The 16,535-nt window shown below is 41.7% G+C and overlaps 1 protein-coding gene across 1 annotated transcript; it reads left to right on the plus strand.

Annotated features, from left to right (window-relative positions):
- Positions 1–39: 39 nt before the first annotated feature.
- On the plus strand, positions 40–16,425 carry Aida (axin interactor, dorsalization associated). Its single transcript, XM_031379448.1, has 6 exons — positions 40–70; positions 7,296–7,359; positions 7,590–7,690; positions 10,313–10,435; positions 12,805–12,927; positions 16,304–16,425. The coding sequence occupies exons 1-6, from the start codon at positions 40–42 to the stop codon at positions 16,423–16,425; spliced, it is 564 nt and encodes a 187-aa protein (XP_031235308.1).
- The last annotated feature ends 110 nt before the right edge of the window (positions 16,426–16,535 follow it).

Here is a 16,535-nt window from a genome sequence, read left to right on the forward strand (position 1 = left end):
ATTTTTTTCCCTACAGAAAACCATAGGCAAAATTGCAACATGTTTGGAATTGCGAAGTGCAGCATTACAGGTAAATAGGCTTTTTGTTGTTTTTTTTTCCTTTTTAATTTTCTAATATGATTGTTCTGTGGAAATATTAGGTATCCATGCCAAAAGCTGTGTCATCTCAGAAGAGTTTTACAATTATCAGAGTTTATTAGTAGTATGCATACTTATGAGTTAATTAATATTTTGTAAACTATAGAAGTCAAAGATAGAAATTTAATTTTTTTCTATTACATTTAGCCTGAATGTTCCAAAAATGGAAAACAGACAAAACCCAGTTTGGCACTTTTCATTTTCTAATTTGAAAGCAAACAATAGATTTTGAACAATTTTAAATATTTGGTTTTTGCCACTTACGAGACATAGGGTACAGTGAAATGTTTATAGTAAAAATGTGTAATGTGTGTGTTTTAAATTCAGTCCACACAGTCCCAAGAAGAGTTTAAACTGGAGGACCTGAAGAAGCTAGAACCAAGTAAGTTTTATCTCCTGGTGCTCTTGTGCTCTGTCTTAGGGAAACAGTACATTGTAGATGTTAACACTGTGTAGCATAGATAGTGATTTTCTCTTACTAGCTGGTTAGATGGCGTCTTTTGAGTCTTTTTTAAGTTCCTGCAATACTTGTAGTAGTTATAATTTGATGTAAATATATATTCGCCTTTATTTTGTTTTGGTGTCTTTTATAACACTAGTTTCTTGGGCAAGTGTTTACAGCAGGGCCTAAGGAAGAGTTTAAGCTGTGGGTAATGATGCCATCCATCCGATATGGCACGGAACTGTAGCGTGCTGCGGGCCTTGCCAGAAAATACTCCTTTGCTCAGTCTGTTCTTCTTTACAACTTTCTGAAGGAAGTAATTTCTTCAAATATTTTGGTGGTTAGGATGCTGCTCAAAAGGGTAACACTTTTTTTTCCCTTTTTCATTTTGGCTGGTACAGATGAATATTCGCTTTCTTGAAATGTCTGCAATATGGGCAGAGGTGACTATGACAGTGATCCTTAAGCCAGTACCAGTGAGATGGGACTGCACGGCTCAATGCGTGCTTGTAAACGGGGAAGAACAGCTTTCAGCGCCTGCTGTTACAGCGGATTTCTAAGTGGGGAATCATAAAGTCAGCATTGAGAATGTGACGGGATTTTGCTGTGGTCACATTCTGTCACTGCATAGTTGAGGAACGAGATGAAGTGACTACCCTGTCCCTCTGCATCCCTTAGTAGTTGGGTAGGGCCTGAATCAGGGGAGCAGGGTTCCTATTAGTGTAGTCCTGTTGGTGTCGCCACACCCTGGGTGAAAGGTAAAAACCTGAAAAGATTGGTCATAGCAATTTCATAAGCTGCCAGTTCCCAGCTCACAGCAAGTCAGAGAAAGGCAGACAGATGTAAGTCACTAGAGAAGTGAAATGTGCTTGTAATGGAAGGACTAGGGCAGAAAGGATTGCAGAGTCTGTACTAAGAGATGAGGTTTCTGTTGTCTTGTTTGGGCTGCTAGAGAGAAGCAACCGAGAGCGCAGGGACAGTCTGCTGGGATGCTGCTGGCTTTTCCACGGCTGTTAGCTGCTCAGACTTCAGAGCAGAATCCTTCTACACGTGGCAAGAATTATGATGAACTGGGTCATTTTAATAATTTTGGTTGCTTTATGTAATGCAGACCATAACCTTTTTGTTACAAGAACTATAATTTTATATTCCTGAGTAGTTTTTACCTGTACTCAGTATATATAGGAATGCCAGTCAAATAATGTAAAAAGCTTTCATTTTTTTCTGACCACATTTTCTCATGCCTGGTGCTTTTAGGATTTCTTTAACAACTATTTTATGTAAGTTTTTTTATTAGTAGCTTCATTGACATGGTGTTTAGGGGCCATAGAGGTATAATTCCTACTCTGTACAGTCTTGACATTGCAGCCATCACCACAGTCAGTGTTAGGATACTTCCATCACCCTCAACAGAAGCCCTACCCACTAGCATCATTCATGTCCCTAGCAAGCCTGGCCTTCTCCAGTTTCCAACTCTAGGCAACCACTAATTTAATTTGTCTATAGACTTGTCTATTCCGAACATTTTATACAAGTAGAACTATAAATGGTCTTCCATGACTGGCTATATATAAGATATTTTGGAGAAGAACACATTGGTGGCTTTAATAAGAAGATTGTCACTCTGAGGCTGGTGTTCTCCTTGGTAGCGCACATACCCAGAATGTTAGCGGCATCCCCCAGAGCCACAAAAAAGCAAACAGGCAAACGAGATCACAACTATCATCAGGATGAGTGTGTCTCGGCCTAAGGAAACTCAAGTAATAAAAAAAGGATTCTGCTTCTTAAAATTACTATTTTCAGCAGGATTTTGGGGTTTTGTTTGCTTTAAACACAGCTTAAGAATCTTGCAGAGGGCTGGGGATGTGGCTTACAGGAATAAGGCTTTGGTTAGTCCTCTAGGGTTGTTTGAGAGGCAAAGGGGAGGGGTAGGATAGGTGAGGAACCTTATGCTAGGTGGGATCTATGAAGACTGTACACTGTTTCCCAGTACCTCTCTGTAAGTCCTCTCAGTGCCTCAAAGAGCTTTGATTGGTTGCCTCTCTCTCTCTCTCTCTCTCTCTCTCTCTCTCTCTCTCTTTTCTCTCTCTCTCTCTCTTGTTTGTTTGTTTGTTTGTTTGTTTTTAAGAGTCATCAACTGTATGACTTGGCATTTGGAGAAATTCTCTCAGCTGCCTCTTGCTAATGACAGCTCTGACATTCATCTGTGCCTTCTGCTCGCAGATGTCAGGAATGGGTCTGGGATGTGTTCATTCTAAGTGCCATAGCTCTCTATCTAGTTCAAACTCCTGAGACACTATTGATTCATGCCTTACTGGAATATTAGACTAAGAGTGGCTTGCTGTTCTTCTTGCTTGCTTTTTTTAAGGCTTTTGTTTGTATTTTAAAGATTTATAGTAGATTTATTTTGCTTTGTTTTGGTAAAATGACAAGGCCTTGCTGTGTAGCCCAATCTTGTCTGAAACTCACTTCTCCTGCCTTAGCCTCCCAAGTACAGGAGTTACAGTCATTTACCACTAGCTTTGCCTTCATTTTATTATATTTTGAATTAATATAATGCTTTTTATTTGAACTTCTTGACCTTAAAAAAGTTTTTTTATGTCTGTTTATCTATCTTATCCTATCTATATCTATCTTATCATATTTGTATATATATGTGTATATGTGTGTATACATGTGTATGTGTATATTTACATATATATCTATATAAAAAGGATGACTATTGGAGAGGAATTTTATTGTCTGTCTGTCTGTCTATCTAGAAGAGTAGAAGGCTCACTGTCTGGGTAAACATCAGAAGTTAATTTCAGAACAGCTTGTAGGAACTGGCTCTCTCTTTTGGTTTCCAGGAATCAAACTCAGGTCCTTGGACCTGGTGGCATGCACATTCACCCACTGAGCGCTCTGTTGGACCTGTCTTGATACTTCTGGATGATTAACTTGCTGCTTTTCTGGAAGGCCCATAGCTCTGTCTCCTTTACCTCAGTAGGACAAACTCTGTAATTTTTAGTTTATCAAAGTTAGGCACCTAGGAGTTATTTCTATCAGAAGTATTTTCTGCAAGTCAGTGTCTAACTACACTTTAGATGAAATATTCGTAGTCAAGCTGCCCCTTGATTATACTCCTTCTGTGGAAAATAATGACAGCAGCTTTCAGTGTGTTGGACTGAGATGGTTCATTTTGCTAATGTTTTCTTCCCTTAGACCCTCCTTGATCTCGAGTTCCTGTCTGTGATTGTAGTAATTCTAGTAACTTCTGGTTTACTCTTCAGAATGTACTGCTTACTCCCGCCTCTTTCCCCCACCCCAATAAAATTCCTCCTCTCCAGTAGCCATCCTTTAAAGCACCACAGAAATCCCACTTTCCTGAAAGCTCTCTGTGCTCTCCTTAGCCTCAACTAACCACCTCTCTTCCTCTCCACCTTGTGCTGTTTTTACATCCACTGTCAGAGTCTGCCCTGTATTTCCCTAGTTCTTATTTATTCCATTCTTCACAGCCATTACAAACAGCCTTTGACTTCCCCATGCATAGTCTATGCAGTACTTTGTTTACAGTATAAACTTGGCAGTTTCCTGCTGTATTCAATAGATTTGAGTGTCTTCTGAGAGAATCTTCTTACATAGCTTAAAAAAAAAAAAACACTCAGAATAAAAGTTGTTTTCCATCTTTGCCTACTATGAAGGGATACATTGCTACAAGAGCATGTGTTGAATTTCCATGTCTGTCATTTTTAGAGCAGGAACTGCAAGGTGATGGCAGGTCCATTTCCACAGTCAGAAGGGCTGGGAGCACTAGATCTCAGTAGGACCACAGGGGTCAGAATGCTTGTGAGAGCCTAAAGCTAAAGGCCCATGGGAGTGGTCCTAACTAAGGGGGGGAAAAGCATTGAGGCCTGGGGAGAGCAAAATGGCTTAGAGTGCAAGACACTTGCCGCCAAGCCTGACTGTCTGAGTTCAGTCCCCAGGACCCACAGAGTGCAAGGAAAGAATCTATTTCCAAAAGTTGTCCTCTGACCTCCACAGTGCCTGTACACAAAGTTCATAAAATATACCAAGAGTGAATCAGTGAAGCCTGGCTTATGGAAGCAGGCAGTTGGGAACATCCCAGTGTTGGTTGTATATAGAAGCACATGTGCCTTCAGGGACCACAACAGGGCCTCAGATCCCCTGAACGGAAGTTAAAGGTGGTTGGGAACTACCTTGAGTAGGTACTTGGAACTGAATTGTGGTTCTCTCAAAGAATGGTACATGCTCTTAAGCGCTGAGCCATTTCTCCAGTTCTAAGTTTTTTCTGTCCAAAGCATTGATACCTGAAAAAAAGTTTATAAAATGCAAAATATTTACAGTTGTGGTAACACATCCCTCTGTGTAATTATTCTACTGTGAAGGTGGAGGCAGAAGGATTAGGAATTCAAGTCTAACCTCAACAATGTAGGGAGTTTAAGGCCAGCCTGGCCTACATGAACCCTCTGCCCTAGGGAAAATATTCTTTATAACTAGTGTAGGATTCAACTAGTTTTATATGTTTAAGGGTTGGCTTTTTCTCATTATTACAAAATATGATTTCTGTGTCATATCTAATGTGAATGACAAGTGTTGTCATCCTCGCTCCCATTTTTAGTGTTCACCATGATACCAAGTGAGTAATTGCTGGTTACTGAGGTAACAGTTTACTGTAATCATAAAGTTCAGAAGGGATATTGTTATGTTTTGAAAAGGCAGAACTTCTCTGTGAGAGAGGAAATGTGCAATTAGTCAGTGCCAATGGGAAACTGTGGTGAGTAATGATTCCTGCATAGCAGCACAGGTTTCTGCTTACTCTCTTCAGCTAACCATCTGGGAAGGAAGTGGCATTCCCTTTCTAGGGTTGGGAAGGCACATTACTTTAGCATAGTTATACAAGCGTTCATCATTGGAATTGTAGGGTTGGGATTTTATTTAAACCTACTTTGGTCTTCTGATAACTTTCTCTTGCTTGTAAACTTTATATTATTTGAAGAAGCCAGAGTTAACTGGAGGGGGGAAGATTGTCATGAGGTCAAGGTGAGGCACTGTCACATAGTGAATTCTATGTTGAGATACTGAGTGAAACTGCCTCAAAAAAAAAAATAAATAAATAAAAACAAAAACTCCTCACTCCCACTCCAAAGCTCTGCTTCCTTTTCTGAGCCACTGTTGCTCTTCCTTCTTCTGGAATAGTGGACAGGTCTGACTCCAGAGTGGCCTAGGACAATCCTCTATCCAGGTCATAGCTCCAGTGTCTTCTTAAGACTTTAGTTTTGAAGCACTGACCCTGTGGACTCCAGCTGCTCCACCATCTCTCTACCTATTCACACGGCTTCCTGCATGTCCGTCCGAACACATCCGTCCATGAGCCTCTTCACTTGTTGGCATCTGTTGTCTGTTTTCCTTGAGTTTGCTCTAAGATCCAAATAGGAGTTTTTGATAAGTGTGTGTCTCAATCTAAAGCCTGTCCACAGACATCACTTATGTTTGAAGACTTCCCTTGAGGATGCGCTGTACTGAGTCTAGATCTATAACACGTTAAAATATGTAGTGCAGTTTTATCGTAAGAGAGGTATCAGAAGAAATGACTTTTCTGCCACAAACCTTTGCAGTTGCAGTTATGCTATTGAGGGGCCAGCTTTATTCAAGACAGAATGAAACATGGTGTGATGTGCTTCTGCTGTCTTCTAGCATGCTCATATTTCTATGATATATGGTCTATTTGTTGACGTGTTTGTCATCTGTTTTTCTTGAGTTTGGTTTAAGATCCATTTAGGAGTTCTCGATCACTGTGTATCCTAGGAAAGTCTAAACCATTGTGGGCAGTGAGTACACAGTTACTAAGAAAAGATGGTAGAAGAGTATGGTAGGAGCTAAAGAGAGAGTGCAAGTCTGTGAGAACTGTGGCTGCTGACTTTTCTTAGTGGACTCAGCACACACGTAAGAAGTTGGATAACAGCCGACTGTCACTGGACGGTGCCGGGACTGTGCCGGGCCATCGCCACGGTGCCCTCTGGAAGTTTAAAGGCTGAGTGTGCTGAGCACTAAGATACGAAAGCCTTTTGTGTTGCCAATTTCATACTGTGGGTTCACCTACGTGTAACTTGCAGCTTATTATGGGGATCTATAAGGCAGGAAGTAAAGCATTGAGTTATCTATTTAGAGCACCTCTGCAGATACACACAGCAGCATCATAGAGCATCTCCCTCTATCTTATGTGCTCAAAGGGAACTGTGGGAGGCAAGCAACCACAGCCAGGACACAGGACCATGTTGTGTAGAGACTTCTCTTGAAGATAAACACTACTTTGTCTATATTTGTAATATATGGAGATAGACAGTAAGTTTTATCATAAAAGGAATATGATAAGTATAACTATGCTAACATAAACCATATCAGTTTAGTGATATTGAAGAGAAAACTTAAGACAGCATAAGATATGTTCCTGGCTGTCATCTTTAATGTCAGTCCTTTAATTAAAGCAGTACAGGAAGAGTGTGCCCTGTGTCTCACCCAGGACCTTGTACATAGTAGAAAAAGGGTTGGGACCTTCTGCAAACAAGAACATAGTGGTTCTGGGAAGGAAATCTGGAAATTTAAAAATATATTTAAATATGCTCGGCAAAATTGACAAAAAAAAATTAGCTCTCTGAGCTACAGTGTTTGTTTTTCATAGAAAAATTCATGTTTCTTTGTCTTTTTATTATAGTCCTGAAGAATATTCTTACATATAATAAAGAATTTCCATTTGATGTTCAGCCTATCCCATTAAGGTATTCTTATTTATCTTCTTCCCTTACTGTCTTCTTTATTCCTGCTTTTCAGATACATCTGTTGTTGCTTTATGCACTTTGGTATCATTAATAGTGATTGATATCAACATTGGTAACAATATGTCAACCTCTTAAAATACTTACGTCCTTGGACCTGCTTTGAGGCTTTGCTGGTGTACTAAGTGTTATAGCTCATTGTTTAAGGTTTTCTTCTTCTCTTTTCCGTGCAGACGGATTTTAGCACCTGGTGAAGAAGAGAATCTGGAATTTGAAGAAGATGAAGAAGGTGGTGCTGGAGCACCTCCTGATTCTTTCTCTGCAAGAGTCCCTGGTGAGCATCCTACGTGGCACATGCACTGCTTTGTCTGGCAGGACATGTGGAACTTACGTTGCTATTTTCTAGTAAGAAGAAAACTTCTCCAGTGCCCTTGACAACTGTAAGCAAAGTTTCATGGCTAGGCCACTGTCAGTAGTTTTTTTAGGCACACAGTGTGAAAGGATCAGTGCCTTAGTGGTCCTCAGAACAGGTGTTGAGATTCACCAGCATTCACAGCTCACAAGCATACTGTTTACATAAACAGTTGAGGTGTTAAAGGATGAACTCCTCATCAAATCCAAGATGCCAAGTGAGAGCCATAGGTCAGCCTTGGAAGTAGGCTTTGCCTTGGGCCGCAGTACCAATCTGGGTCTGTGGTACGTCATCATCTGTAACTAAATTGTAGTTGGTGTGCCTTTACCTAAGAGGAATAAAGGATACACACTGAGCCTCGCTGATTTGTGAACTAGCTTGGATGAAGATCTTCCTTCCCTGTGAATATAAGTAACCTTAGGTAATCACACACGGTAACTGTTAGGACTGGCGCTCCTTTTCAGATACAAGATATTAGTTCTAGTCTGCTTTGCCTCTGAAGACAGGTGCTGCTTTCTCCTTTTTAATTTTATTATTAGATTTACTCATTTTTGAAATTTCATGTGAGTGTATGCTTGCAAGTCTGTATGCGCACCACATGCATGCCTAGTATCTGTAGTGTACTAGCCAATATTACTGTTGAATTAAACACAGTTTTATATAGACTTTTTAAAAGCACCAGCTATGAAAGAAGAGATTAAGAAATTAGCTCTCTTAGCATGAAATTCTCACAGAAGGTACTGTTAGGGACCAGGCTCATCTAAGCAGCCTGTCTGCGGTCTGTGGTGTTAGACAAGGAGTGCTCGCTGTCTTCTAGGAGAGTCGTTAGAGGCCTAACAGGGACAGAAGGACCACGGGCCCTAGTACGTCAGTCACGCCTTTCATTCTCTGGTGCCCCAACAGAGGTGTGTCCACGCTGTGAAACTCAGCAAGCTGCATTTAAAATTTAGGCATTTAAAATGTGTGTGTTGTGTTTCAGTACAGTTTTTTTTTTTTTTTTGGTTTGGTTTTTTTTAAGGAGAAAACCTCTTAAGCTGGTTTTTTTCTAACATATTAGAGATCTCTTACAACTTATAAGGAAAGGACATTTCAACACCCTCTTCAGAAAGGAGAAAATCCAAGTGCATGAATTTAATACAGAAAGGTGTGCTGCCCTCTTGACCTTCAGAGACCAGAAGGGCTGCAGCCAGATCAGTGCCTCTCCACATCTAAATTAATCCAAGTAAAGCACAGAGAAAACCAAAAGCCTGAGGACGACAACAGCACGCACTTGCAAGCGCAGCCACGAGCAGCGTTTTCACTAAGTGCTGAGTTTCAAACTGAAGTCCTGAGAAAGCACTCTTAGACACCCAGCCATGTCCCCAACCCAGTTAGGTGTGCCTGCTGAATGGAAACATTTCCAACGTTCAAATTGCTCTTCCAGAATAGAATGAGGAACAGAGCAGCAAATTAGTCTTTAATTATCTCCCTAGTAATTGAATCTAGGAATACTAAACTATAAATTAGTAATAACTGAAAGATTTCCTGGTCTCGGCTCTCATCCTGTCCCCCCACCCCCACCCCCAACCCCAGTTTTGTTGTATTTTTTGAGACAGGGTTTCTCTATGTAGCTCTAGCTATCCTAGAACTATCTGTAGACAAGACTGGCCTCTCCAGGCCGTGGTGGCGCACGCCTTTAATCCCAGCACTTGGGAGGCAGAGGTAGGCAGATTTCTGAGTTTGAGGCCAGCCTGATCTACAGAGTGAGTTCCAGGATAGCCAGGGCTACACAGAGAAACCCTGTCTCGAAAAACCAAAAAAAAAAAAAAAAAAAACTGGCCTCAAACTTAAGAGATTTGCCTGTCTCTGCCTCCAGAGTACTGGAATTAAAGGTGTGTGAGCCACTCCTGACTTTTTTTGGGTGGGTGGGCTGCATGTATGTACACCATGTTCATACAATGCCCTCAAGGGCCAGAAAAGGGCATCGGATACCTTTAGACTGGAGTTACAGAAGTTGTAGAGCTGCCATGTGGGAACCGGGACTTGAGCCCAGGCCCTCTGAACGAGCATCCACTTGTCTCAAGCTTCAGAATAACAGGGATTTTCCCTGTGTTTTTTTTTCTTACAAGTTCATATGGATATATAATGTGTGTTGTTATGAGTGCACTGAATATATATTTTATGTGGATGTACTTTCTTACTGATTTTGTGGTAGCTTAGAATTAGGCTTCCTTACAAACATTTAAGGAACTTGCCTTAATAATTCTGCTTTTATGGTGTTTGTGGAGTATGCAGTGCAGATTTATCTTGCATATAATTGTTTATTCACAGAGAATAACACCAAGCCAGGTGTGGTGGCACATGCCTGTAGTGTCCATACTCAGGAACCCAAGAACATCCTAAGAACCAAAAAGGAATAAGACAGTGTTTGAGATTTATAGAAAGCAAAATGTTAATGGCTGCCTGGTTGCTAAGTTATAAGGGAGCCTGTGACTCCTTGCTTTCTTCTGCTTGCTGAAAGTATCTTTGCTGGCCTAATTGTTACTGTGGTTCCTCTGTTGCCAGGTACTTTATTGCCACGCTTGCCATCAGAGCCAGGGATGACGTTACTTACCATCAGGATTGAGAAAATTGGTTTGAAAGACGCGGGGCAGTGCATTGATCCCTACATCACAGTGAGCGTGAAAGGTCAGAGCCCCGTGTGTGGTGTCCTGCTGCTTTCCACTTGGAACAGCTGTTTGTGGAGCTGTGGCTGCTCTGTCTGTAGGATAGGAAGTCCCTGGAATTGATCTTTAGTCCTTCAGTGAATGCTTCTGATAATAAGTATATTTTTAAATGTATAGATTAGACTCACTTTTGCTTTTGAGCTTGTTCATGTTTCTTGTTATACTTCATACTCCAGACCCATCTAAGGAGCTGGCTAGCCATGCACCGTCCTCTTAGCAGCTATGAGCTGGCTAGCCATGCACAGTCCTAAGCAGCAGAAACAGTTTCCAGAATACAGAATTAAGAAAATCTCCCTCCTCTTCTACAGGTGTGTAGGTTGAATAGCCCTTTGATTCCTATAGCAGGTTCCCTTAAGGTGAATACTGCAGTAGAGGGTGAAAATGGAGATCAGGAAGAGGGTCTGTCCATAGCATCCAGTCCCTGAGAGCCATTGCAGGACAGCAAAGTATGTTATCAGAGTTAGAAAGTGTGATTAAACTGGCCATCCCTATGCATAGTTAACAGGGAAACCACATGGCTGAATTCTTTGTTGTTGCCATACATATTATTATTATTATATATTTGCACACCTTGATCCCAGTTTCTAGGCAGCTGAGGCAGAACAATTACTTAAGCCCAACTTTAGAGAATGTATAAAGAGACCTTGTTTCATAAAAAATTACTAAGAACATTATTATTATTATTTATTTTTTTCAAGACAGGGTTTCTCCGTATAGCCCTGGCTGTCCTGGAACTCACTCTGTAGACCAGGATGGCCTCGAACTCAGAAATCCGCCTGCCTTTGCCTCCCAAATGCTGGGATTAAAGGCGTGCGCCACCACTGCCCGGCAAGAACATTATTATTGATTTGTAAGAGTCAGGTCATGATTGTCAAGAAGTAATTGCACAGTTAATACAAGTGGTAATGTGGTGCTGCAGGCTAAAGCTAACGAGGCAACCATGTGAGCTGAGACTAAGCAGAGGAATCAGCCCAGATCATAGATTCATTAGTAACAATTAAAGAAATTAGCCACAGAGAAAATTTAACTAAGCAGAGACCATGATTGAAAGAACTGATGGTAACCCTTTAAATCACTGGTTCTCATTCTTGCCAACACCGTTGAGTGCAGTTCCTCGTCGTGTTCTGACCCCAACTGTAACATTACATTTGTTGCTACTCATAACTAATTTTGCTACTGCACGAATCATAATGTAAATATCTGATATGCAGGATATCTGATAAGTGATCCTCAAAGAAGTCATGAACCACACAGGTTGAGAACCACTACCTTAAGATATAACCAGCTATCAAGTGTGAAAAAGTAATTGTACTCTGCACATTGTTTGATAGACCATTTATAGAATGATATGTCATTCAGGAAGGTATTTTTGAGTTAAATATGAAATATTGAATTATATATAGTGAATTTTAAGTTACCTTTGCATACATGTTGAACTGAAACATGATTTTGTGTAATTATCTTTAAGAACTGAAATAATCAGGTGGCCGTACCAAATTAATCTTTGTTGAATGATAAATATTCAAGCGCTTATTTGTTAAACCTAACGCAGAATTTGATTAAGTGGGGTTCCTGGGTCCAGGAAATTAAAGCCATATCCAGTAACTTAGTATGCCTTCTGTTGTAAGAGAGCGGGTTAGGTTTTAGGAGATATAACTAGAATGTAGGCGCACAGTATACATTTCTTCACTGATGAGACGGGTTTGTGTGGTAGGGTTTTTGTTTTTGCTTCTTTGGTTTTGGCAGCTCTCATACCCATCTGACTTGAATACAGCTGAGGAATTCTGACTTAATTCTAGATTTAAGGCCCTTCCAGCCATGTCCTTGATCATTGTTGCAAAATAGTGGCTGAGGGCTGGCCACATTGTAGCAAAGTGTACAAAGTCCAGATTTCTGCTGCACATATGTGTCCTCAGGAAACAGTCCTTCCCCTCTTAAAGATCAAGTCAGAGCTCCTGCAGACTTCCTTTCCCAACCCTGTGCTCTCCATTCTCTCAGTTCAGCTCCCTCCGCACACCATGGACAACAGCAGTTCCCAGGCCCCTGCACATACAGGCAGATCTCAGAGTTCCAGGCCAGTCTTGTCTACAAATGGAGTTGAGGACAGCTAGGGCTACACGGAGAAACTCTGTCTCAAAAAACCAACAAAAACAAAGAGGATGTGGGGGTTGAGAGCAGAGACCAGGAAAACTAATTTATAGTTTAGTATTTATGGATTCAGTTATTAGGTAGGGCCCAAGAATCCCTCCCCTATCCCACCTCTGCAGGATATGTGGCCTTCAGTGGTATGTAAATTTGATTGCCCCTAAGAGGAAACTTGTTTCTCTCTAGATTTGAATGGCATAGATTTAACTCCCGTACAAGATACTCCTGTGGCTTCAAGAAAAGAAGATACTTATGTTCATTTTAATGTGGACATCGAGCTCCAGAAACATGTTGAAAAGTTAACCAAAGGTTTGTCACCATAATCTTTGACTTCCTATAGACAGCACTCATTTGAGTATGCACATGGTGGTCCTGTCATAGTCCACGTCTGGCAGCAGCGTCACCTAGTTAGGTGAAGAAATCCAAATAGTAATTTTCTTTAAGATTTATTATTATAACTAAGTACACTGTAGCTGTCTTCAGACGCACCAGAGGAGGGCGGCAGATCTCATTACAGGTGGTTGTGAGCCACCATGTAGTCACTAGGATTTGAACTCAGGACCTTTGGAAGAGCAGTCTGTGTTCTTACCCACTGAGCCATCTCTCCAGCCCCCTTCTCCCCACCCCCTTTTTTTAAAGTAATGTTTTTTAAATGTTGAAAATGGGTGGTGTGTCATCTGGTTGTATAATGCCACTAGAATATAAGTTCTTTACTATTAAAATGTTAGGCCTGGAGATGACTCAGTGGGAGGACCTAAGCTAAATCCTCTGCACCCATGTAAAAGGCAGGTGTGACAGCCTGCCAGTGCTGGGAGATGACAGATGAGTGGGTTCCTGAGGTTTGCTGACCAGGCAGTCTAGCTCCAGGCTCAGAGAGAAACCCTGTCTCAAAAAACAATGTGGAAAACTGCTTGAGGAAGCTATTGACATTAACCTCTTGCTTCTGCATGTGTACACACGCATACATACATGGCAGCTTTTTTCATTCTAATGAGTGGGTAAAGCTGGAACTCCTGAGGGTGCTAACTTTTTCCTTCCACTTGCACTGAATAGAAAAACGCAGAACGTGCAGCTCATTGGAAGGAAGATGAAAAGGAAATCCTTATAATAAATATTAGCAGTTGCCATTTGCGCACTGACGTCAGTGTTCTCTGCAGAGAACCGGAGGCTCAGCTGCAGTTTCTGAGATGCCGAGCTGTGTAGGAAGTGTGTGTGAAGTGAATGCCTTTTAGAAAGCGTTCCTGCAGCCTATGGAGTGGAGATGCTTGACTTCTCAGAGCCGGGGCTGTGGCACAGGCAGCCCCAGACTCTGATAGAGGAGCAGGGTGCAGCACAGCAAGTGTTTCTTAAAGTCCTTCCGGTCACTGATAGACTCCAGAACTTGAAACTCCCTTAAAAGAGTGTGTGTCAGACCGAGTGTTGTGGGTTAATAAAGAAGAGACTGCAACTCCAAGTGAGCTAACATGCTTGCTTTCTCCTGCTGCTTTGAGACCCGTGTCTGACATGGCGGGCCTTGCTGTGCTCCCCGTCCTGGTGCTGTCGAGTCCTTGAGCCATAGCAGGACTTCACTGCTCCGTTTCTCCAGTCTGGAACTTAATCTTTAGTCACTATAGTTCTAATGAACTTTTCAGCTTATAAACCTTTAGGTCATCTCAGGACATCCTGATTTTGCATTTCTCTTTACAATTTTGTGGAGTATCAAGACATCTTGCTCTCTTATGATACACATGAGTAAGAAGGATGGTGACCTTCTGGGCTCAGGTTTTCAAGCTGTGTGACCTGATAGCTCCAGAGTCTCTTTGATAATTAAGTGTGTCTGCTCTTGGTGTAGGAATGAGAAGAGATACTACAACTGTGGATTGTAGGGTCCGGTGCATAGGGAAGTTGGTCCCCAAGTAGCCTGACTATTGCCATACTTTTGTGTGAAGGCAAGTACATGGCCAGTGCTCATTTCTCCCTCCCTCCCTCCCACCCTCCCTCCCTCCTTCCCTTCCTCCCGCTCCTTCCAGTGTGTCCTGAGTGACTTTTTTGCTTGATTTGTGAGATGTCTGTTTGCATCCAAGTGCCAAGACCGTTCACACATTTTAGAACATGGTTAAACATCAGTTAGAAGTGTGTGGTCACTCAAGTAGATGTCCGTTGCAGTTATAAAAGATAGGACCCAGCACCACCCCGGTCAAAGCAGAATGAAGTGATGAGACATCACCTTGCATTATTCACCATGCCGTTTTTAGAAATCAGTTGTGTACGCTGGTGAGGTACCTTACTTCCCTAATCTTAGCTGTTCTCCCTTCATGATAGAGAACTTAACTGCCCGTCTTTGTAGACTATAACGATGTAACTTCCTTACACTTGCTTCAGTCAGTGCTTGATCATTGTTGCCTTTATAGCCTTCCTTCCATAGCACATCTTGATGTGTGTATGGGTCAGCAGTTGCAGGGGGTAAAATACACAGCTTAGGACTCTAAAGCAGGTGCTAGGTAACTGTTAGCAGTGTGTGACTCATGTTATTTAGATATCAGGGTTTGTTTTAGGAGGAAGCAAAACTGGTCAAGCTTGAATGTTTTCAAAGGACCCTTCACTGCCAGTCTGCCCAGCACACATGCACTTTAATTTATCTCCACAGACTGTGCTCCTTTTCTGGGATTTTTTTGTTTTGTTTGAAAGTTTTTCTATGTGTGATTATCTTAGTTTGGGTTTCTATTGCTGCAGGGAAAGACAAGGACAATAAAAGCAAGCTGGGAGGAAAGGATTTATTTGGCTTACACTTCCATATCGTTGTTCATCACTAAGTCCGGGCAGGAACTCACAGGGCAGGGACCTGCAAGCACGGGCTGACGCAGAGGCCATGGAGGGTGCTGCTTGCTGACTTGCTTCTCATGGCTTACTCAGCCTGCTTTCTTATAGCACCAGGACCAGCAGCTCAAGGATGGCTCCACCCACAATGGACTGGGCCCTCCCCCATCAATAACTAATTTTTAAAAATGCCCTATAGGCTTGCTTGCCTTATAGCCCAATCTTATGGAGATGTTTCCTTTTTGAGGTTACCTTCTCCTATGACTTTGTCAAGCTAACATAAGACTATTTAGCACAGGGGTGTCCATGAGTTTGTATGTGTGGGTTCACATGCATATGCAGGTACACCTATACTTGTGTGCCCAAGGCCTCCATACACTGGGAATATTCTTCAATTACTCTTTCTTATTCATTGAGATGCATTTCTCAGTTGAACTCAGAGCTCACTGACACAGCTAGTCTTCCTAGTCATTTTGCTCCAGGAATTCTGTCTCTTCCTTCCAAGCTGGAATTGCAGGCAGCCCACCATGGCCACCCATCAAATGGGTTCTGGGGAATCTGGACTCCAGTTCGCGTACTTGCATGACAAGTGCTCTAACCACTGAGCCATCTTGCTCTACTGGGTATTCCTTAGTGATTTAGTCTTGAGTTGGTCTTGCTCAGGAAGGTTTACTGGACTTTGTAGAATTAGTTGATGTGGAGAAACATTAGATACAGCAGACTGTGATGGTATCCCTAGCAGCCAATAGTCAGACCCCAACAGACTATATTTAACAGGTTACTTTGCAGATTATGCAAACCATTGCTTTTTCATATGCTCTGGTGAGTAAAGAAAGCTAATTAACATAGAAGGTGCTGTCTGTGGTTTACGTGTCTTTCAATTTCTTAGGTGCGGCCATCTTCTTTGAATTCAAACATTATAAACCTAAAAAGAGGTTTACCAGCACCAAATGTTTTGCCTTCATGGAAATGGATGAAATTAAACCTGGGCCGATCGTAATAGAACTGTAAGTTTTGGGCATAGCAAATGAATGCAACTTGGGGGTCAGTCAAGCAGAATATTTTAAACAATAAGCTTCCTTTTGTGGTTACAGATACAAGAAACCCACTGACTTTAAAAG

The sequence above is a fragment of the Mastomys coucha genome, unplaced genomic scaffold (assembly GCF_008632895.1).
Source record: "Mastomys coucha isolate ucsf_1 unplaced genomic scaffold, UCSF_Mcou_1 pScaffold1, whole genome shotgun sequence".
NCBI lineage: Eukaryota > Metazoa > Chordata > Mammalia > Rodentia > Muridae > Mastomys > Mastomys coucha.